This window comes from Pseudoliparis swirei, chromosome 18, assembly GCF_029220125.1.
Source record: "Pseudoliparis swirei isolate HS2019 ecotype Mariana Trench chromosome 18, NWPU_hadal_v1, whole genome shotgun sequence".
Lineage (NCBI taxonomy): Eukaryota > Metazoa > Chordata > Actinopteri > Perciformes > Liparidae > Pseudoliparis > Pseudoliparis swirei.
The window spans coordinates 12,545,760-12,568,846 of NC_079405.1; the positions used below are offsets into that span (position 1 = coordinate 12,545,760).

General features: G+C 40.2%; 3 protein-coding genes across 4 annotated transcripts; 1 reads left to right on the forward strand and 2 right to left on the reverse strand.

The window, feature by feature from the left end:
- Nucleotides 1–134: 134 nt before the first annotated feature.
- hemk1 (HemK methyltransferase family member 1) lies at nucleotides 135–6,743 on the forward strand. Of its 2 annotated transcripts, XR_008834349.1 has the most exons (12): nucleotides 135–420; nucleotides 1,721–1,894; nucleotides 2,002–2,093; nucleotides 2,176–2,269; nucleotides 2,366–2,503; nucleotides 4,098–4,156; nucleotides 4,241–4,290; nucleotides 4,381–4,486; nucleotides 4,669–4,764; nucleotides 5,012–5,122; nucleotides 5,278–5,581; nucleotides 6,655–6,743. XR_008834349.1 is itself a non-coding variant. In XM_056436763.1 (11 exons), exons 1-11 carry the CDS (start codon nucleotides 358–360, stop codon nucleotides 5,339–5,341), a joined length of 1,047 nt encoding a protein of 348 aa, XP_056292738.1. In that variant the 5' UTR covers nucleotides 135–357; the 3' UTR covers nucleotides 5,342–6,199. The 2 variants fall into 2 exon arrangements, 1 of the variants encoding a protein (XP_056292738.1); XM_056436763.1 differs by lacking the exon at nucleotides 6,655–6,743 and having other exon boundaries at nucleotides 5,278–6,199.
- cish (cytokine inducible SH2-containing protein) lies at nucleotides 6,008–8,946 on the reverse strand. Its single transcript, XM_056436768.1, has 3 exons — nucleotides 7,820–8,946; nucleotides 7,116–7,279; nucleotides 6,008–6,898 (listed from the first exon to the last, which is right to left on the reverse strand). Exons 1-3 carry the CDS (start codon nucleotides 7,837–7,839, stop codon nucleotides 6,402–6,404), a joined length of 681 nt encoding a protein of 226 aa, XP_056292743.1. The 5' UTR covers nucleotides 7,840–8,946; the 3' UTR covers nucleotides 6,008–6,401.
- Nucleotides 8,947–12,083: 3,137 nt separating this feature from the next.
- LOC130207956 (twinfilin-2) lies at nucleotides 12,084–22,235 on the reverse strand. The gene is made up of 8 exons (XM_056436764.1): nucleotides 21,898–22,235; nucleotides 17,235–17,413; nucleotides 15,699–15,794; nucleotides 15,487–15,591; nucleotides 15,024–15,149; nucleotides 14,760–14,910; nucleotides 13,319–13,440; nucleotides 12,084–12,804 (listed from the first exon to the last, which is right to left on the reverse strand). Exons 1-8 carry the CDS (start codon nucleotides 21,992–21,994, stop codon nucleotides 12,637–12,639), a joined length of 1,044 nt encoding a protein of 347 aa, XP_056292739.1. The 5' UTR covers nucleotides 21,995–22,235; the 3' UTR covers nucleotides 12,084–12,636.
- Between the last annotated feature and the right edge of the window lie 852 nt (nucleotides 22,236–23,087).

A 23,087-nucleotide genomic window follows, 5' to 3' on the forward strand; every position in this document is an offset into this window, starting at 1 on the left:
TGCTTGGTTTTTCAGCAGCTAGGTGCCAAACAATTCATATATTCGACACTCCTTAAAGGCAACACTACTCATCAGGATCAGTGCTGCGCAGTGCGCGCAGTGTGTGTGGTCTTGTATCATGTCAACAGTTGAAGAGGACTGCTGCGCCATGTGTAGGAAATACGATCGACAGTAACTTCCAGCTTGCCATGGGCCACATACAATGTAGCTTTATGACCAGATAAGGCGGTTTGTATGGTACACATGACCTAGAAAGTGTACATAGAGGACAACAGAATAGCAAAAGATGGCTTCACAAACGATGTGTCCCTCTAAAATAATAATGATGTAAACAGAGTGTGTTCGTTTAGCTGGATCATGTGGAGATTCTCTCTGAGTGCAGGCTACCGAGGCTTTGTGTGCAGGATTGTTGGACCAAAGGTAACTAACACATTTGTTGTTGTTGTTATTTCCAGACAGTCCTCTCGGTAACGATTCATTCTGCTTTGATCTGCATGCTGGTAAAAATGCATACATGCAAACCTACTTCAATGTGTAGCCTATGACTGTATGTTGGTCTGGCACCGTTTCTAATTGGTTATAAGATACGTTTTAATTTAAGCTTCCGAAGGGACACAATCTTGATATAATCTACGTTAAATTTCACACATAGTCTTAGCAGTCAAGGGGCAAGATTCCATCTATATCCGCAATTTCTGAAGGGCTAAAACTAAACTCTTCAATATTGACTAATCTATAGGCCTACATCATATTTTATAAATTGTTACAAAGGCCCACATCTTAATTATACGTCTCATAATTGATGATTTACTTCAACTAACAGTCGAAACCCGGTATTGTAATGGCTCATAAACACTACAAGTGTGAACCCAAAAGTAGCAACCGTCAAATAAAAGTTCTCTTTACCGATGTCCGAAGACAGGCAACTGTCAATAGGTACTAGGTCCAAATAGGAAACACTTAACAGCAGGCGAAGTATCAACAATCCCTAGCCTGCTGTCTACATGTCAAACTGCTCTTGGACAAGCTACTGAACACCAAATTGCATGTGTTGATGTGCATATTTACCGCCTCGAAGGAACAGGCAATAAATATGACACACGTTATGGTATCGTCTCTTCTCCCATCAGTATGCGTGTCTGAATGTTCAACGCTGACTCGTGTTAGAAAGCACTTTGAGTGATTGCTAGTTTATTTATCCAGAGATCAAGTTCCCCAAAAGATGAGCGATACACATGTATAACAATAAACTCTAATATTGCTTATAATATTGATCACAATATTATTAATTCTATCTTCAAGTACATTTGATTCATGCTTTGAATAATTACAATTTCCCCTCTCTGAGGATACATCTGCGGCTGGTAAGGGAAATGGAAAGAAGGTAAATATGTGAGCGCAGTAGGTCAGGTGATGAGATGTGAATATTCGTAGCTGGCTGGAGTTGTGACCTGTAAATATGTTGTAGGCTCACACGGAACAAATTATCTTAGTTGTCCTTTCCTTGCATAAATCCATTGAGAGAGACACATAATTAGAAACACTACTGAGAATCATGTAGTCTTGTATGGGACTGCATTAGAGTGTGACGGTAAATCTAATAATCTCGCATCATTTTGTTGATCTGCAATTCATAAATATGAGTTCCTGTTAAGCCCCAGCTGGAAAGCAGGTTAGCTGTTTATTTGTGGTTATTTAGAAGCTCGCTTAAATCTTTTAGGGACTTTGGGGCTCCCGTGTGGTGCATACATGCAGCGCTCCGGCCATACCTGCAGGCCGGATCACAGCACTTCAGGCGGTGGATTTGTGGAAGAAACACTTCGCGGAGAGAGGCGTGATGGAGCCCGACCACTCCAGCCTCTACATTATTGCTCACCTGCTCGGTGCTAAAACTGTAAGTGGGAATTTCTTGAGCTCTTTCAACAATGCCTGATGTAATGTCTGAATTTACACATTAGCATTTGAAAACATACCTTCCTTTTCTCACATGACGTAATACAGATAGAAAGTCTTGGGCAGGAGAATTTATCAGAGTTTTTAAGCCCAGAAAAAACCGAGCAGATGTGGAAGCTCTGCTCTAGACGCCTATCCAGGTATAACGTTTATATCTCCATATAATTAAGTCTACATGTTTCTTTCACTGAGGATACTCATAAATGTGTGTGTTTGATGCAGAATGCCTGTGCAGTATGTGATTGAGGAGTGGGACTTCAGAGATCTGACACTGAAGATGAGACCTCCTGTGTTCATACCAAGACCCGAAACCGAGGTTGGAAACATGCCACGCATACGTACCGCGTACCGGGGAATCCCATCGATCAATCGCACATGACCAGAGCAGTGCTTTCTCTGTGTGTTCGTGCAGGAGTTGGTTGAACTCGTGCTCACTGATCTGGAGATGAAGCCCGGCTCTGGAATCGGTGCAGACGGCCAGCATACATGCTTGGAAGTGGGATGTGGCTCTGGTGCCATTTCTCTGAGTCTGCTGAAGAGTCTGCCTCAGGTTCGGTTTGTCTTTATTGTTACTAATTGATTCTTAGCCACGCTAACCTCCAGGAATGGCACTGTTAATCCATCAGTCCAACATATTGATCCAAGCTGAAGCATCTGTTGGATGGTTGCCATGGGATTTGGTACATACGTTTATGGTCCCCAGAGGAAAATGCCTGCTGACATAGGGGATCCTTTAACCTTTCTTTCTAGCGCCACCAGCAGATCAAAGTTTTCACTTTTTACCATCTGATAGATATACCACATTTTGTATTTTCGGACCCCAGAGTCCAAATGAGTTTGTTATCCATAATTTTTCATTTAGCGACATCTTGATGTTGACATTTGACATTCAATGGATTTATTGTTCAGCCATTTATGTTCCCCTATGGGGATCACCAAAGTTATATAGGTTCCTCCTGACATTTAATATGGTGCTAGATACTAATGGGACTCAGGTGTTCTTTGTGTTAGCCAGACGTTCAGATGCTAACACAGAAAACTAATATTTAGTTTGGTTTAGATTAGGAACATGTTAAATATGGCACATGCTAATCATAAGCATGTTAGCATTGTCATTTTGAAAACGTTTCAATGCTCACATTAAAAGAGTATTACAACAATTTAGCAATTTATCATCGTCACAATGTCTTTTTTTTATTTCAGACATTATTCTTCCTTGTTAAAACATGGTGCCTACATTACCCACAATGCAACACAACCACTAGTATTCCAGTTGTAGATTCGGGTGTGTTATGATAGTCGCCGCTAATGACGCCTCGAGCCTCAAACAGAAATGAGGAGCCGTCTTCAGAGGTCTGGCAAAGCTGAGCTCACTTCTTTCTAACACCACACTTCCAGATGGTTTTCCCTTTTCAGATTTGTAGTCTCTGTAGCCATAAAAGGCATTACCAAATGTTTCCCATATAGTCCTTCCCAAGACCTGTAAACCGACTTTAATGTGTAATATCTGGAGTTCTCCGTCAACATTAAGCTCGGCTGGAGACTCTTAGTTTTGTTTAGTAAGCACTGAAATGATTAAGCCAGTTAAGTGATCAGTAGGTTCAGAGGGAATGCATTTATTACAAAAAAAAAAAAACACTGGCTGGTATTGCTATTAAAGTAGTTTGTTCGCTTTTTATTCTAATAAATTAATACTTCACACTAGATTTTAGGCTGCTGGTCCGACTATCCAAGTAATTTGGTTTTGTTTACAGGTGATGGCCATGTTTCAATGTTGATGTGTAGGGACAAAATAATGAATCACTTAATAGAACAGTTGTATAGTCTGATGTAAAAATGTAATTGATGAGGACAACCCTCATTAGTCCCAGCTGTATAGATACACATGGCGGATAAAAGAGCGCTGCAGGAGAATGCACTGTTGTCTTCACCTCTCGAAGCACAGGGCATAGTTTCAGCTCCCTGCTCAACAAAACAAGTGTTCTACTATCCCGTCATAAGTTCAGCTATGTCTGCTCATTTACTTTCCACACTTTTAACAGATCGTAAAATTTTCTTGCCGAGAAATAAATTATTTTCTCTGGGGCAGTTGCACCCAAACAGTAAACATCACTTTTAATTGCTGTATTTGTTTCTTTCACAAGCTTAAAGTTACCGCTCTGGATCAAAGCCAAGATGCAGTGGATTTAACAAGAGAGAATGCGTAAGCAAGTTGTAAACATCCTTATTGGTTTACTTGCAATAAATTATTTGTATTGAATGTCTAATAAAGGATATTTTTCTGTAGGTTGGGGCTTCAGGACAGATTACAGGTTCATCGTTTAGATGTAATGAAAGGTAAGTGAAAGCTCTGCAAATAGTCGTAAATGCTCCTAAACAAATTGCTCATAAAAAAAGAATTCTGAATAAAAACATCTGTTTTGGCAGATGCAGAAACGTTGTTAAGTCTTTGTCGCCATGTCTCAACTTTGGTCAGTAACCCCCCGTACCTGTTCTCAGAGGATATGACCACGTTGGAACCTGAAATATTTCTGTGACTATAACACATTCAGCTTTTTATTTTTTTTACAAAATCGTATTTGGTAAATCATATGTTTGTATCAGGGTCGCAAACACCAGATCAGACCAGAACATTAATTGTAATGAGTGCATTAGGTGTATTTTGGTGTATTTTCATTTTTTTTAAATAAATTACATGTATTTAATTAATTAAAGGTTTGAAGACCATGCTGCTTTAGATGGAGGTAAAGACGGCCTGAAAGTAATCAAACAGATTTTGACTCTGGCTCCTCAGATTCTATCAAATCATGGGTGAGAAAATCCACTGCCGACACCCACACTCACACACACTCACACACACACTCACACCTGGGTTTAATTCCCACTGGCTGCGGCTTGTCGCAAAAAAGAGAAAAACACACGTCTCATGTTGCCTCTTTAATGGGTTAAGCTTTTGAAAAGACTTCCTGTGAAAACAGTTCCATGGTTGCTTCTAATAATTGTGTCCTGTTCATCATACATTTGTAATCAATTGTGTTCTCATTCTCGTGAATAACAGGCGTGTTTACTTGGAGGTGGATCCCAGACACCCCCCGCTCATTCAACAGTGGGTGGAGGTGAATGTGGAAGAGATGCGTTATGTGGAGACTCGGCACGACATCACCGGCAGGTCGGTTTAAAGAGCCTCTCGGCCTTCATGTCTTCCATCTTGGCCTCATGTAATCAGTTGGTCATCATGTAACCTGCTCTACATGCTGAAGTGTTGCCCACTGTCACTGTTTTGGACAAGCACAAATTCAGGGTCTGTTTGTTTTCGTCTGTTAGGCCTCGATTTTGCATCCTTCGGAAAGAGACGTCAACCGAGTACCACAAGCTGGATCTGGATTGAGAAACTGAGATCCTATTTCACTGGCTTTAGCCTCAGCTCCCCCACCCCCACTGAGCCGCCCAGCACAAGCCCACACCGATTTCATTACTCCAAATTCACCATTTGCAGAGGCTCAAATCATTTGCATGTCTCTGTTGCACTTTTAACCTGGTAACATGTGTGATCACATCCTGCGCCACGGATAAAAAGAAAAAAAGAAACGGTGTGCGAGGCGGCACAAAAGCAGGCTGAAAGCTGAAGGTAATTACTGAAGCTTTTCTTAGAACCCTCCCTCTCAGAATCTCACCCTCCTCCCAGGAAGCATTCAGCAGTTCTGTGAATCCGCTGATGAACGGTCCTCCCATTCGCTCGTCGACTCGCTGAGTCAGATGCAGGCTGTACGCATTGTTGAGCAAAAACACACACACACACACACACAGACACAATGTGGCTTTTACTTCCTCACACAATCTGCATCTCTTACACACTTAAAGCTCAAATTCTTTGTGTTTCAAAGGTGATTTGAAGGCGGAACATATTTCGTAACAAGTGTCACAAGAGCAAGTCATCATGTGCCATTAAATAAAGATGAGGATGATGATGATGATGATGATGGACAGCCCTTCTCTTTATCCTGTGAATAAAATGTGCTAGTTGTAAAGAGAAAATGATTTTAAGGACAGCAAGTTGGACTCCAATCGATTATTTTAATAGAAAATGTACACATGTAAAAGGTAGAAAAAATAAAACGCCGTGAAAGATGTCTCAATGGAATCAGTGTACTTGTTAGGAACAGTATGCACTTCCAGAACTGATTATGGTAATACAGATATGGACAATTTCCACATCCATCATGAAATAAAGATTACAGTACTTAGATTTGTCGTCATCTTCTTCTCTGGTAATTCATCACTCAGTCCTCGACAAATTCAGTCTGAAACCAGGCCCGTCAGTATTCAGCGAAGACATGTCCCGGTTCAGTATTTTCTGGCCTCCAACTGCTTGCGCGGCAGTCTTTGGAGGACAGGACCTGTTTAACAGTTTGTTTCCTTTACGTCGTAATAATAGACTTGAGGGGCCCTTATACCTTGAAGGGATAGTCCTGTACGTAACGCAGCAGAGGCCTCGGGAGTGGTAGCTGGTCGGGGTAGTCAGAGTGTCTGTTAATGACGAGGCGTGTGAGGTGCTGTAAAGAGGGGAGACCCTGAGGCTTGAACACAGCCCGCTTCAGTTTTAATACCACAGATGTCTCCTGAATTGTCTGTTGAGAGGGTTTTGAAGGAGCGTCCTCCACCACCTTCCCTTCCTCTGCTTTCCTCTCTGGTCCCATGTAGTGCTGCACCAGACTGGGCACGTTGGGGAAGGACGACAGGCTGGGCCGGGCCGGGGAGCTGGAGTCGAGCAGAAACTGGGCGCCGCTGTACTGTATCCGTATACTGGTGGGTCCGCGCGCAGTCCTGACCGAAAGGGTCAGCATGTACAGAGGGTGGCTGCTGTCTCGGACCAAGAACGCTCCTTCAGATGCCTCTTGAAGTGCAGCGTGGGCCTGAGCTGCAGTTACAGCCCCCCAGTACCATCCTACACACACAGATTCCTGAATGTTAGTCACTCTGAACAGTCTGCTCTTTCATTGTTGTGTATAATGCTTTATTTTACAGTTAGCAGTCCACAATTAGACCTTTAACCCAGAAGATAAAGCAGAAGATAAAATGTGCCGAACATTCCCCGGAACAGTTTGTGAATTTTCAAGAATCGTATTTGCAGATGTAAATGTGAAACAATTGTTTTACTGTACCTGAATTTTCTAGATAGCAGAAGTTGCTTGCAATTGCCCGTAGGTCCTTTGTGGGGTCCCATAGTGGAGGGGGGCTTTGAAGGCACAGGGTGGAAGGTACAGTTCCTGCCCGCATACCCCGCGGGGTTTCAGTGGACGGAGCAGTGGGCAGAGAAGATCTCGGACTACAAATAAAATGGAAAATATGGTTTTAAAAACAGTTCCAGAGGGCTTTCTTCTTCCACGTCATACTAGTAGTTATGTGTTTATTGTTGAATTTGGACAAGAGGAAGACATTTACTTCACAATCGAGTTTCAACTTGAGAACCACACAATGCGAATAGTTGATCTTAATTACAATTGTATAATAATATTTTAATTTGATTCGGATTTTGTGTTTCTTGTGTTTTACTTTTAATGATGACAAGGATACAAATGAACCATTGTACCACAGTCAGGCTTCAATAAAGGTTAAGAACAAAATGTACAGTATATTCATTTGTGTTAGTATCAAGAAGATTATTTGCCATCAGTGCAAAAGGTCTTTGTATTGTGAGACTTCATTTAAAGACCTCACCATCAGGAAAAAAACATGTATCATGAACAATCTCATTTAAAGACTTTAAAGATAAATGCACACTGAATTACTTTAACAGATATATTGTTTTTGTTCTGTACACAGACAATAGAAGCGAACGCGCACAAACAAAGAAAAGTCAACTCACCCTGGTACACAAAGAATCATGCTATTTCTTGAATCCTCTGGGCTAAGATCCGGTCGGTATTTCTCCTTCAAAAATTAAGGAAAACATATAGAGACTGAGCTCTAAAGAAATGTTAAGGAAAAAAACTTGTCGAGAAAATGAGTTTTCACATCGGAGAGATACGAGTCGGACAGTAAAGGAGCGCCGTATATTCAGTCGGGTTTGTTCCTGTCGCTTATAAAACACCGGATACAAAATGTTCGGTTAAAAAATGAAATCAATACATTTAAAAACATAAAAATCTCCTGAGCGGCGGGTTGGAGTGCGTTGTCACCAGAATGGGGTCCAACATGTGTGGAGGACAGAGTGTAAGGGCTCGGCTTTTAAAAATTACGGTTTCCTAGAAGTCTATTCTGAGAACAGCACCGGCGGCTCTGACGTCACACCGGCCGCACCAACTCCCATTCCGCACCACCGCCGCTCGTCTCGCGCAGGGGAAGACAGCAACTGCTTCTTCTTCTTTTAGCGTGTTTGCTGGTTGAAATGTTTTTTTTATTTTGTACGCTCAATTCTCCGGATGAAAGCGCTTCGTGCCCGGTGTTGTGAGACTCGCCTCTCGCCCGCTCCTCAGCCGCCCGCTCCTGCCTTCGCAGAACCGACGCTCGCTCCCAGGAATCGCGCGGCAGCTTCTCCCTATCTGCTTTCCAGGAATTATCGCAGGGCTTGACTCCACCCCGCCGGGCGGCCCCGGCAGAGTCTTCTTTCTGGGAATTCACCGCCTCAACATTAAAGATAATAGGAATGCACACACGCTGTTTCCAGTAATATAGATTTCCCTTGATCCTGGTGGAAAACACGGAGAGAGAGAGAGAAGGAGAGAAAGAGGTTCTCGGAGGTTTGTCGAGTAATACGTGCTGGAGAAAGCGAGTTGTTGTTGTCACAATAAAGCCCCAAAACGGGTTAAGTGTTAGGCCACATAACAAGTCATGTTGCTCACGGTGTGTTGTTTTTGATTGATTCACGTTATTCATGTCTGAGGTTCATAGGCTACGGTAAAATCCTACTTCTGTTCATAACCTCTCGGAGAGATAATCTATCTCGGAAATATGTATTTTATGTATTGTTTTTAAAGTCAAAATAAAGGCTGCCGAGCACATTACTGATGCTGGATTTACACCATTCCCGTTTTCAAGAATACTTTTTCCAACACTAGTCTGATCTGTCTCACAACAACACAGACTATATGATTTGAGCATATGATCTGAAGGCTGCAATTAATGAACACACACACACAAACACACACACACGCGCGCGACATTGGAACCAAATAAACACATGAAACTAATATGTGTCATAATCATAACCATATGAGAGCCTGCTGATCCTGGATAGCCACAACTAAAACTAAATTCAAAGAAATCCTGAAATGTATTTATTTTTCTCAGAACCTCCGTGACTTGTGACGGCTGCGGTTGAACAAAAGGTTTTTGAGTTCACGAGGAAAAAAAGAGAAACAACCTTTATGTTAATGAGATGATCTCTGTTGCCAAACCTGAGCCACTTCAGGAAGAACAGGCCGTTTACAACGTGCCGCGCTTTGCAACAGGAATGACAGACAGGGGAGGAACGTAAAGGAATGAATGTGTTGTTAACGCGTAAGGCAGTGGGTGTATTAGCAATTTAATGTTTTCTTAAAGTGTAGAATGAATTCTGAAAAGGCAGTTTTGCCAGAAACGGTTGCAATGTTAGACACAAGGAATTTAGCTTGGCTTGGTTCATGACAATAATGCAATAGTAAAAAACTAATATATATATATATATATATATATATATATATATATATATATATATAAACACATGTACATAAGAAGGCCAACACATTAAATATGAGGAGAAGATTTTGCACTAATCCAAATCCAGGGTAAATTGGGTCCCTGGAAAATCCAATGTATTTTGATTACGGTTAAATTAAATGATTTCATTACAATTTATTTTTTCTTTTTAAAGTGATTACTCAACAGATAGCCAAAAGAAACAAGTTCCCACAGTCCAAAGTGACTTCTTGTTAGTGATTTCCGATTGAGTGAAGATTTTTTACGCTTATAAATGATTAATTGATCAGCCTATTGCTGATTTATTATGTTTTGATTATAATATAATTAAGTAATTGATGAATACTTTCAGCTGTTGTTTGGACCTTTGGAAACTCTAAACTCCATTCCCATTCATGAAAAAGTGTGTTGTGCAGCTTGTTGTCATTAAAGACTTTGAGTGTTACCTAATATGTCAATGAACAAATGTTTGGATTTATTACAAACGCATAGTGGTGAGCAGGTGATCCTTTTTGAATTACAAAATAAACTCCATTCTGGGATTTGCATTTGAGCTGTGTTACACTGAGACATATGTGGATACAAAGACAGTCATGACATTGATTGTTTTTGGTTATAGAAGCATAATTTGTGGACACAATTTCGAAAATATTCGCCATGGGCTTTATTCTGTTTATCCAAAGGTTTGTTGCTGGTTTTGTCTTTTCACAAACACTGAACAGTATGTTGACTATGCAGTATTTATTTGGCTCAGCCTTGTGTCCTATGTGTTCAGGTACAGCAACATATACATATTGTGTATCAATGCAGAGGCACTATAAAAAACTATAGATATTCTCCTCACATGCACCTGTAACCAGTGGAACTCTCTTGTACTGAAAAACATACATTCTCAAGTGGCAAAAAGTATAGAATACAGATACAACATATCATTATTGTTCCTATAGCAAGTTATTACTGTAATTGTTTACAATAATACCAGATTGTTAGTTGTGTTTCAAATACAGCCATTGTTTGTATATTACTGTAATTTACCTTCTCGTTTTTTTGTACAGCTCCATGAAATATTCTTCAAAATATTAATTCATTTTATTTTCCAAGATCCTACTGAAGATGTCTCACCGCCTCTGTGCACAAATTCAATTAACAAACCTCTTTATTTCCATTATATGTTGGATTGCAGCACAATAGTGCCTCTCAACACACACACACACACACACACACACACACACACACACACACCCTCAACCACTCACGTACTGATCGTATACTCATTCCTTTCTTTGTGAAAACCCAAAATGCTGGGAATTGGTAAATGGATTGATGTGTGGGACAATGCATCACTGTTTCCAAAATATTCTGAGAACATTAACTTCAATGGCAACCAACATTGGCAATAGCATTATTGATTAGCATAACTTTGTTCAAAGAGAGCAATAAATCATATGGGTACGGCTTTCCTTCAACAAAGAACATTTTAAACAATTTCAACTCCTAGTTAGTTGAATTAATTTGCATATCATTGTTGTGTTGCAATATGCATGATGTTTAAAAAGTGACCAATTTGTTCCCCATAATAGGTCAGTTGGTCCACTGCTTTGGTTTAGACTGTATTCTGGCTTTGGTGACCCTCAACTTTATATATAGCGCCACCATCAGGTCGACATTTTACTTTATTCAAACTTTGTTTCTAACCCAATCCCGGCTAAACTGATATCATGTCCATCATGCTGTACTGTTGCCTGTTGCACTTTGCGATTAATGATAATGAACAAACGTAAAAATACACGTTTAACATGCTAAACTAAGATTGTGAACACGGTAAATATTAATCCTGCTAAACATCACCACAGCATTATCATCGAGAGGAGCTGCAACATGGCTGTGGACTATTCGTTTATTTCAGTCATGACTGAGCACACTTTAATTTAATTTGTTGTATTGGCCATGAATGCAACTAATCAGTTTAAGATTTTTGTAGTCAACCAAGACACTTACGGCCAATTAGTTGACAAAGGAACTAACAGAGAGCAGCCCCTCTACTGTGCGTGTGCATTGTTAGTACCAGTCTAAAAAGGCGGCCTTGTTTCGAGTCGGCTTTGCAGAGGCATGTGGAAGAAGTTTACAACATGTACACACACACGCACTCTGTAATCTGAACTCCTGATGAATTGATTTCCATTCAGTTGAATCAACACAGTGCAGTCTTTCAAACACTGCGACCTCACTGCTGTGACAAGAGGCAGTTGTCTGGATGCCTGAATATACTGTTGTGGTCTAATTTAAAACCACGATTTAATCATTATCCCGTGTTTGTCTCAACGTAACAGATAAACAACACGATAGATTCATCCTCACGATGCAGCACATGTACAGACATGTAACAAGACGTATTTCCATGCATTAAATATTGCATTGTTGATTAAAAAAACACACAAATCTATACCGAGAAGTTATAACACCACAGTATAAACAACATTTATTTGGAATTTCCTTTCATATTGTCTTACCAATGCTATTGGTACAAAACTTGTATTGAAGGCCAGACACGAGGACTGAAACATCTGACAAAGCATGTACAATTCTTTACACATCCATTTTATGGTCAACTGCTGACCTATTTTATAAGCATGGAAGACACAGACACATATAACAATAACAAGGCCATCTGCCAACGTTTCCAGCTTGACTCTTTTTTCTCCTTTTCAAACGGAGGAAGTTATCAATAAACTTTTGTATGTTTATATATATATATATATATATATATATATATATATATATATTTGCATGTAATACTTGATTTGTCTGTGGGCGAGTCAGATGATTTCTCAGCACATTTGACATCCAAAACATATGAGTTATTCAGCACAAGTGTTTCAGGACACAAACAGCAGAGGACGCCCATCACTGTGCTCGGTCCTCTGGGCCTGACGAGGTGTGAGTGGGTCCGGGGAAAGACGGAGGGCTGGAACGGCAGACTGGACTGTGGGAGGACCGTGTCCCCCTCTAGCTGTCCTGTATCTTCTCTCCTGTCCCTTTAATGAGGCGCTTGTGTCCTCTTTCCCCGGCTGGGCCTCGGGGCTTAGCAAAGGCCTGTTTGTGAGCGTGCTGCTTGGGATGAACCTCGTCATACAGAAACTCGTCTGTCAGTTCATCTCCGTTATCAATCTCCAACTGCACATAGATGGAACATATATAAAGAAGCATGTAGGTGAATAAAACATAAATAACATACATTTGTAGATATAGATTATATACATATAATGTATATACATATATATAATATATTATTCAGTTATATTTTCCGAACAATGTTTATACCATGAAGGTCTGTGTCAAAGCCACACAGCTAAAAGAACAATTCTGGGGAAGGACACTGACAATCCTTTATCTACTTATTTATACAGAGCCATAAGTCAAAGTTAAATATATTAAGTTAAAAAAACATATTAATCAGACTTTAAAATTAGAACAAACAGAGAGCATGACCTTAGTGTCAAATATTCCTTTAAAAAAATTATTATAGTTAGTTTTAAACATGTACTGGCTCTGTGGCACTGAGATTATTGGATAAAGAGTGCCTTACAAATAGAATCCATTATTATTATTATTATTATTATTAGTGTTCTTACTGGTAGCTACAACCCTGTATGGAACTGTGATATGTCCTTTTCTGTCCATTCATTACCTTTTTAGCTATTTCCAAATCGTAATCTTTCTCCACATCCTCCAGTAGTCGACTCTTGCAGCTGGAATACAACATCCGCTCCTTAATGCTACAGCTGTATCCCGGCATCGAGTATATGAACACTGCAGACATGGGGAAGAAAAGAAGACGATTCATAAGCATTATAAGTGCATATTTGTATGTTTATGTAGTGGTTTGAAATCTGGGGATAAAACCTCCCAGAGGCCCAAAGATCGATCTGAAGGGTGACGGGATGATTAAATGAGTAAAAAAAAACAGAAGAAGGGCGGACATCAGCTGTAAGAAGAGAGAAGCAGTGAGCACATGAAAGTCCTTTTTGCTTCGGAAGGTTCCTAACGGAGTGAAATTACCTGGAATATCTAAGTGTCCGCCATTACGAGAGCTGTTTGAATCCTCTAAATGCTCAGGAAAGGTGCTTCGATGCTTCCTTTCTTAGCTCTTTTAGCATAGGATACATTGGAGCTTGCTTTACCAAAGGAAAGAAGATAATGCCATCCCACAATTCCTTGCGGCGGCAACATTTAAAAATATAACCGAAACATTGCATCTCCTATATTGCACAAAGGAAATATTAACATTGAACAGTGTCATATATATTTCAAGAGTGAACTGTAAGTTCCTACTGGAGGCAGTGTTCCTGCAGGTTCTCTCCTTCACACGCCACAAGTGAAGCACCGTCTCATAAAAGAAGCTTTTTGTACAACCTGCATGCAGCAGATTATTTTAGTTTCTTAGGGTCATGTTTTAGTTGCACTTTTTGGAGACCTTCTTCATTGTTGTTTCACTATGGCCGACCTGCGTCAGTGACATCCACCGACCCATCATAACGACAAAGTGAGAGTGTAGTCGGCTTCCCTGAGCATTACGCTTGTCTTCTCCTAAATCGGCCCAATCCTCAAACCCTGAACCCTCAGATCAGGGACTTACTGGTTGAGTGTGAGAGGCTGTAAGGGCTTGACATGGTGTAAATATGAATATAACTTTGCCATGACAAAGTCAAAGAAATATTGCTTACAATTTTGGGTATTTATTTTATACTTTTTACTCCCTGATTTGAACGCCTTCAAGGCTCTTTCCTAACAAGACGTAAGGACATTTCAAATAATCTATTTACTCTTTACTTGGTCAAAACGTCAAGAAAAGAAGTAAAAATCAAAGACTGAAGCATGGCGCTTCCATTTTGTATTAACTTCTCATTTCCAAGGTCAATGAAAACAAAAGAGTCTATTGCTTCATTTTAGGGGTCACAAAAGGAACCGCCAATCTAGATGATATATGATCTTATATTAACATGTTATATATATATATATATATATATATGCAGGATGTGACATATGAAAGATGTGTGATGCCTTCTTATAGATCTTATAAAGATGAGAGAAAAAGACGAATATCAAAATATAAGAGATCGGTGACATACCGACAGATTCCAGGTAGTCTCCTTCGTGGGAGTGTTTGTAAAGGAAGAAGTGGTATCTAGGAGTGTCTCTGGGAACTCTGCGGGGCAATTCACGGGTTTCTGTCGGGTTGGAGTGGACCAGCTCGATCGTCTCCTTCTCTACATCCAACCTCTGAAACACAGTAATAATGCACATTTGCTTTTCTCTCAAAGTAAAACATTAGTAGTTTAACATATCAACGCGGAGTAAGAAAGCTCAGTCTTATATTAACTCCTTAGGCTTACCAGTTGTATGTAGTTAATGCGTTTTTGGGCAAGTTGTTGCAGGGCTCTTTTGGCTGTTTCCTGCAGTGGGAAAGTGAGGCCCTGAAGTGTCTGGTGCTTACTCTCCACGCTTATCTCTGTCTTCACCTGCAGGGGGCGGCAAACAGACACACACACACACACACGTCTCTCACTAAAGGAAGATCCAGGAAGTGTTTCATTGGATAATAGCTTCACATTTTCCACACTGTCGTACACATTTTCATAAAGTATGACTTTTAACAACCAATAGATGTGCAGATCAAAATTCCCCTTTGAAATCTTAATTCATAGAAAACAGGAACAAGTGTATATCATTTAACTCGGCCCTGAAAAGGAAACCACAACAAAAAGTTACATTTCAAATAAAGGAAGTCATATTACATGAGCAGACCTTGGCACATACAATGATGAAAACCATGCGGAGGTCCCGTTGACCTCTCACCTCTGAGATTTTGATCCTCTGGAGCTCCTGCTCGGCTAACGTGAGCGGGGCAGGACCAGAGCAGGATGACACATGATGGTGGTATCCCATCAAACAGACGTCCTCCTAGTGCGTAGAGCAAAGCAGAAGAACCTTGACAGGCAGAACAGGACCAACGCCTCGAAAACACCTCATCACATCTGTCACAGTAAATGAATTTTAAAATGTCTGACCTCTGCTGTGCCGAACATCTCATACTTCAAATGGCCACCGCCAAACTCTTTCTTCACTGTGGCACGGGTGGCGGCATACAACATCTTTTGTTTTACCTGCAGCCAACAGAGTGGAACATATATGAACTGTTTGTATTTATGTTTGTATCTATGCTTCTGTCAGGTGGACGCCGTATTCCAGCAGGATCAAATTCAAGACCGAATTAATACATTGCTAAGTAACACACAGCAGTGGATTCTAAGTAACATTATGCCTTTAATTTTAATACAATAAGCAATGTTATGGTAAAACAAATATTCTGTTCCAGTTAGTAAAAGTCCTGCCTTCAAATTCTTGCTCAAGGAAGAGTACAAATGTATTAGCATTACACAGGAAAAGATAAAGTACTGTCTGCGCAGAAAGGCCCATTTCAGTATTCTATCACCGGTTTATAGTTAGGAAAGCAATAATGTTTCCAACATTGTTGCAGCTGGTAAAGATGGAGCTACTTTTTATTACTTTATATATAAATGGGTAGCCGGGTATTTATAATAAGTAACTAAAGCTATCAAATAAATGTAGTGGAATAGAAGTATCCAGGTACATAAGAATACCTGAGTAAATGTATTTCGTTCTATTATATATCAGTTGTAATCACTTTGAAAATTGAACAGATAAGTTTAATTTGGTATATATCAAGCTAAAAACAAGAATGGTTTTAACCCTTGTGTTGCCTTCGGGTCAATTTGACCCGATTCAATGTTTCACCCTCCTGTTACCTTTATATTTACTAACATATTTTACCCTTGAGGTCAATATGACCCCAGCTATTAAAATCTCCAGAAAATTATTAGAATTAATATTGTTTTCCAAGTTTAAGTGTGAGGTACTTTATGTTTGTTTGTTGACTCCCGAAAGAACACCGACATTAAACATTGAATCGGGTCAAATTGACCCGAAGGCGACAGGAGGGAGGGGCACAACAACTATTTTCTTCAGGTGACATCATCACACACCTCTTCTTAAACTCATCTTTTAAACAAATCTTTGTGTCAGGCCTAATGCAATGTTATCAAGATTTACATATCCATCTCTTGACATGTACATTTCCTATTGTATGATACAAATATTTTGACTGCATCCAACTGGATGATGCCAGTACGGTTGTGTTCATGATGAGAGGACCTCATTCATTTGTATGGATCTTGGGAGGAGCTGCTGGTGCAGGTTAGAGGTTTTCCCCTTGGCTATGTTTAAACACACATATGGTACTGATGCTGTTTGCCTGTATTAACAAAGTGAGTACAAGTGATCGACAGAGTGCCGGATTCTTTGGTTTTTCTAAAAACAGGGTCTAGGGGCTTAAAGTCAGGACATCGTGGTCTTTGCTGCTCTGATTTAGACCATTGTTAATCAGACTCTTGTAACAGTTTAAAAATGCAGATACGAAATGATTGACTTAAAATGTCTAAATGTGAGGCGTTCACTGTCGACAGCAAAGTGCGCATGTAGCTTTAGTATGTGGTGCTGAATGTAGAATATGTGGTACGACATACTGGAGACTGATCAGGAGACCACGATATGAAGATCCACTCGTAGCCCTGTGCATTCTGGGAGTCGAGGCGGTATAGGATGTAGCAGGGCTCCTGGTCGTCCAGGAGAGGAAGCAGGAAGTGATCATAATCCTGGTCCCAGCTCTTTACTGGCTCTTCGTAGCCTCCAAGCACCAGCTGCTCTGAAAATCAAAGCACCACTCATCACATACCGTAGCCCATATATACAGCACGCCCTTTATAGAGCACATTGACACTCACAGTGGAAGTATAATATTTATATTTCTAAGTACACAATAAATAACTTCAATATAAATTCAGGTTGGGGCATTTAATTACAAACTACCAAACTGGTCCATGTTGTCAAAAAATGAATGTTTATTTCGATTGCCAGCCTACAAAATAATTACGGAATATAGTATATATAGTATTTGTAACATTTCAATAGCTTATTAGTTAAATTAGTGTAAGAGATTTCCTATAGGGTATAAGTGACACTTCATGAACATATTATCCTTAAATTTAGTTCAACTTAAACTCAACCTTTGCTCTACAGGTTGAAACAGTTTGTTGGCAGAATACTACTTGCTAAAAACAGTTATCAACCTTAATTCTTTTATTTTGGTAAAATACAGGTGCAACTAAAACATATGTTCATGTTGATTAAAGAGCAAATAATTGTATCCATAATTATAAATATATTTAATTATCTTAAGTTTGAGGGGAAACCTTGAAATATCTCTGATGTGTCCGGTCAATTTACTGTGTTAACAAAACAGAGAAGAGAAGTTAGACCCTGAAGAAGTTTGGCATTTTTTGTTGATTATGAAAATATTTCCTGAATGACTATTAGTTTTGGCACCATTTCTCATCTAAACTCTTGAAGTCAGACTGAGGTCTCACTGTGCTGCGGTGCAAGAAGGAATAGACTAACTTCTGATTGATTGTTGACTGCCTTGACAGAAGGAGGTTAAACGTCTCGATGGAATCGACAGAACCAAACAAGAAACGACCGAACTCATCGAGCTTGGAAATCACAAAACATACACAGAAGTCTGAAGTCCTTGTGGGGTTTCCTGACCATCTCTTGGGGCTTGTTGCTATTCTGAGCCACAACACATTCCAGCTGCACACACACACACACACACACACACACACACACACACACACACACACACACACACACACACACACACACACACACACACACACACACACACACACACACACACACACACACACACACACACACACACACACACACACACACACACACACACACACACACTTTCCATCAGACATTCTCTCTACGCCCCTGTTTTTATAGGTCTGTATTACTCTTAGACTGTATGTAATGACTCATCTTTTTTTCCTTCATGTTCAGAACTATAAAATAAAATCATAAGTTCACCAGCTTGGTGAGAGGGAACCAAGTGGCATGCCAAAGCCAGCGGTGATGAAACTGACCAGAATGATCTCGTGTCTCTTTTGACATTGAAAGGAACACGAGTGTCACTGGGCCGCAGCGAGCAAACACCGCCGCGTCACACGTTGCTCAAAATAGCCGAGTGACGCCTGGAAAGACCACAAGGCTGCAGCGTGGAAGTCAGACAGGCCTGCCGGTCTTTCTGCTCTGCGACTGCGTGTCTCTGTAGCGCCGAGCTTATCTCTGTTGACATAAATACTTCAAATATGAGACTAAATATTTGAGATGAGAGGCACAGCTCACAAAGATAGCCCCAGAATGCATCTGTCACGAATCAGATACGTGTCTGGTACCAAAACAAGACAACACCTTCATAATCTGCTCCTTAGAGTCTTAATGCCTCACGGACCATTTTCCACTGCTCAGCTGACACACTGATGTCTGCTCTCGCTCAGCTGTTACGTCCTCTTTTCCCAGAAGTTCGATAAAGTCCATCGCAGTGGTTGGGCAACTTTATTTTGGGTTTGTTCCTGAAAACAAAGCTTGTGATGCCTCGACAAAAAATGAACATGTTGATATGTTGTCTATGTCCTGTACACACATCGGTGTTCTTTGGGGTCAATTAGACCCCAGGCTGTTTTAGCTGTATAAAGCATAAAAAGAATTATCAACCTTTTACAAACATTTGCTGTTGTTGTTTTTGATGATATTGAGGTCACTTTACCATGACATTTTTTAATCTTCAAAGAGCTTTAGAGACCTAACATAACCGTAGCTGTAGTAGTGCGACACTGATAGTTCACATGACGTGAGGGAGAGGGAAATATGGTTCCTATGAAGATATTGATCATTTACACGGCATGATATGGAGCAAGCATAAACAAGGTTTGCAGCCTTCTAAACCATTTATCTTGGTGCTCTGTGTGCTCTTTATTTTTGCTCTCTCTCCACTCTAAAGGTTTTCTATCAATGAGGTACTGTCACATGTTTTTGACCATGAAAGTGCCAGAGAGGCGAACGTGTCTGAGACGGAGGATGAGGAGGAGGTCCCTGACTATGAGGCATCCTCCTCTGATGAGAATGAGAGTCAGTGTTGATCCTCCTGTTGTCTCTCAGACACCAGCAAACACAACCTTCCAAAAATGGAAAATTATTATGGTCCGTGTCCCCACTTGAACACCAGGGTCGACTTAGTGCTGCTAATGTCATCAAAATGGATCCAGGCTGTCATCCATGTCAAAGGCATGACGTCAGCATTTGAGCTCTTCATAACACCATGTATCGAAAAGGATATACTTGGGTCGACAGATTTAGAGGGGTGCATGGGGACAGTTAGTTTGCTCAGGGTAAAAGTCAAAAGGTGACGCAACCTTTGGGCGGCTGACACTGGAAGGGTAATATTTCCAGCCTTTCCTCCTACGCTTTGATGACAGAGAAACAAGTCCGGGCCAACGAGAGCGTGACAAACTCACGTGGGTTCAGCGATTACCCTGAAATTAACTATAAAATCCTTCTACTTTTTTTAAATGTTTTTTTTTCTGGGGTCAAATTGATGCTGAACATAATTGATGTTTTACTATTATTGATAATAGAAATTGTTTTCCATTCCAAATGTTCTACATAACAAAAAGATGTACGTAGAAATAATATAAAGTCATTAAAACACCAAAAATATATATTTTTCCAAATGTAGGTCAATCGGTGAAATTTTATGGTGATCTGCATATTTCGCCATAGTCACAAAGTTATTTTGGATGTATCAAAGAGGGGGAAGGGGGGGTAGGTTTTTTTAAATTTAAAGTGTTATTTAGATAGTCAACAAACATAAAGTAGCTGACACTTAAACAATGTTAGTAAATGTGAAGATACAGGAGGGTTAAGGCCACAGTTCATGTTTTCAGGATGAAAGATAGTGTTGAAGAGGTGCTGACATCGTCACACACTCGTAGCCACAATGCAAATATTTGATTATCTACCAACGATTCGATGTGACTGTCTTCGAATGGCCTGAGGAAGACAACATTGTTGAAAACATTGTTAAATTCTTAAATATCTTTTTCACCGTGGCTATGAGTGTGTGACTATTTTCCTGACACTGCTCATGTTTACCACAAAGGTAGTACCACAATCTTTCACAGATTCTTCTGAATGGATGAACACTATTGTTGTTTGCCCCAAACAAATATGGTAGCTTGAAATAACACATTCTTGCTCAATTTCTAAGATGTGAAACTTGTACAATCAGTTATCTTAGTTCAAAGTGAAGTTACATTGTATTTATATTTAAAGGTAAAAAATATTGGTTACAACAAGCATAGTAAAAATATTTACACAGAATATATTCCTACAACATATATTTTTGTTTTATAGATAATCAGTGTTTTATCTTTAGCTTGGTGACTTAAATGTAACGGTAACATAAGAGGCACAAACGAGGGATATTTTGCAGTTATTATTGTATAATAAAGCATATTTTAGAGGTACAACTAAATATAACTATATTTATACAAGAAAAAAAGCAAAGGTTAAAAAAGATACTTTAAAGTAAACATCATTTGGTATTTTAGTATTTTCTATAATCATCTTGTGACCCCTTGAGGTCACACTCACGACCCCTTGTGAGGGTCCCCACCCCCATGTTGGAAACCATCAGTCTAAGGTTGAAGAACAAAGAATTTACAGCTCATTGAAATCGGACACGACTGGTTTGAAAACATTTTGAGCCACTGAAGCCAGTTTTAGATACAGAGTAAATTATAAAGTTTCCACAAGGGGTCAACAAAATCTGAGGGGGTCAACGCATCAAATCAAAAATACTAACATATTTCTCTCTTCTACAAAACTGTCATTTGTCATGAATCGTTACTGTTCTTCTTCTTCTTCTTCTTGTGAACACTGATTACATTCACCTCTAAATATCCTTTAAATGAAACGGAAGAAAGGAAGTAAAAAAGGAATAAACGCTCCTTGACTGAACTGTTCAGTACATACAGAACTTGTTTTGGCCTCCGACAGTGATTTATTCAGTGACAATTTTTTACATGACAAGTTCTGGAGAGCTGCCCAACACATTGTGCAAGATGTTTTGTTCTCACTCTATAAACAGTCGGTGTATGCTACGAAACAAACGGGTGCATTAAAACATACGGAAAACTAACATGATGGAGGGTGTATATCTCACATCCCGCTGAGACCCGATCATCCCCACGTTGGACTGCTCCACCGTCCCGGGTCACTCACCGTCTTGGATGCGCACCTTGATGAGGCGCACCGATCCACCTCTCGCCCTGGCCAGGAAGTCCCTCAGCTCCGGCGTCACCACTAGTGCGAGAAACATGGCGGGTCAGCAGTCTCTTCCTCCCGCCAAGCACTGCAGCAGGAGAGGGGGTGGTTTGTGTGTTGAAAGACAGAAGACGAAGCAGACAGGACGAGAGCTCCAAATATTCAGTCCAGCCAGGAGACAGTGAAGTCCAACCAGAGAAACCTGTTGACCAACGCCTTCCTTCACTTGGGATGACCTCACTTGGTGCAGCTCTGACTGCTGGAGGAGAGGGTCGCTGAGAGAGTGTGACGGTGTGTTCAGGGGGATCACTCAAGTAACGGGGACAGTATCACGTGAGCAGACAGGGAACCCGATCCCCTCGCTCCCAAATTTAGCTCTCAATGTCTGACAGGCCCGTCACACCCCCACCACACCGGGAGCTGGAGGAAGAGACGTTGACCTGCAAACCTCATTCCCACATTTCGGAGGCGAGAACAATTCAAGTTGGCTGTACTGATGATCGATTTCTGGGGGGCAGACACCACCACTGAACGTCTGTTTTACTGTCAGCACCCGGAGGTTGCACACGCTCATCTTTTAATAAGTTTTATGAACAGTTTCAAAGCAATCTCTAATGATTCGAGCTGATAAAAGAAGAAAAAGAAACAGTGGAAAAAAGCAGACGTTAGAGATTGTGTAGTTTTGAGAAGTTTACACAATTTTGTCAGTCAATATACACATAACTGTGAAGGTTGACCGGTTGTGTAATATGTTTTTGCTGTTACTAATCACATGGCCCAACCTCAAATCCACAAACTTACAACTGATGTTGTAAAGGTTCCTACTTATTCAAAATAGTTTTAATAAAATGACAACTCATTATAAGCAAGATTTTTTTTTAAAGAAAGTAATATGAACTAGATGAAAAAACTAGAAATGTTCTTAAGAGTTATTTTTTAGTCTTACTTCTAAAATTTCAAAAGTATTATATAAATGTTATTCATATAGTAAAGATGCTGTATATGTTCACGGTATTGTCTCCAGGATTTGGATATTTTAAACTGACACCTCTGTGAATCAGGACAAACACAGAAGACACATTTCAGTGGGTTTGGATGCATTCATTCTTTAAAAAAAATCTGTGGTTAAACCAGATACATGATTTGCA

Bases quoted from the DNA above. Each gene is read 5' to 3' on its own strand.
- hemk1 (XM_056436763.1), top strand. From the start codon at position 358: ATGTGGAGATTCTCTCTGAGTGCAGGCTACCGAGGCTTTGTGTGCAGG. The intron at 2,504-4,097 runs GTTCGGTTTGTC...TTCTTTCACAAG, and splicing joins TGCTGAAGAGTCTGCCTCAG to CTTAAAGTTACCGCTCTGGA. The intron at 4,291-4,380 runs GTAAGTGAAAGC...CTGTTTTGGCAG, and splicing joins TCGTTTAGATGTAATGAAAG to ATGCAGAAACGTTGTTAAGT.
- cish (XM_056436768.1), bottom strand. From the start codon at position 7,839: ATGATTCTTTGTGTACCAGG. The intron at 7,280-7,819 runs GTGAGTTGACTT...TTTTATTTGTAG, and splicing joins ATGATTCTTTGTGTACCAGG to TCCGAGATCTTCTCTGCCCA. The intron at 6,899-7,115 runs GTACAGTAAAAC...CTGTGTGTGTAG, and splicing joins CTGCTATCTAGAAAATTCAG to GATGGTACTGGGGGGCTGTA.
- LOC130207956 (XM_056436764.1), bottom strand. From the start codon at position 21,994: ATGTTTCTCGCACTAGTGGTGACGCCGGAGCTGAGGGACTTCCTGGCC. The intron at 13,441-14,759 runs GTATGTCACCGA...CCATGTCTGCAG, and splicing joins AGACTACCTGGAATCTGTCG to TGTTCATATACTCGATGCCG. The intron at 12,805-13,318 runs GTAATGAATGGA...ATCTATGTGCAG, and splicing joins ATTTGGAAATAGCTAAAAAG to TTGGAGATTGATAACGGAGA.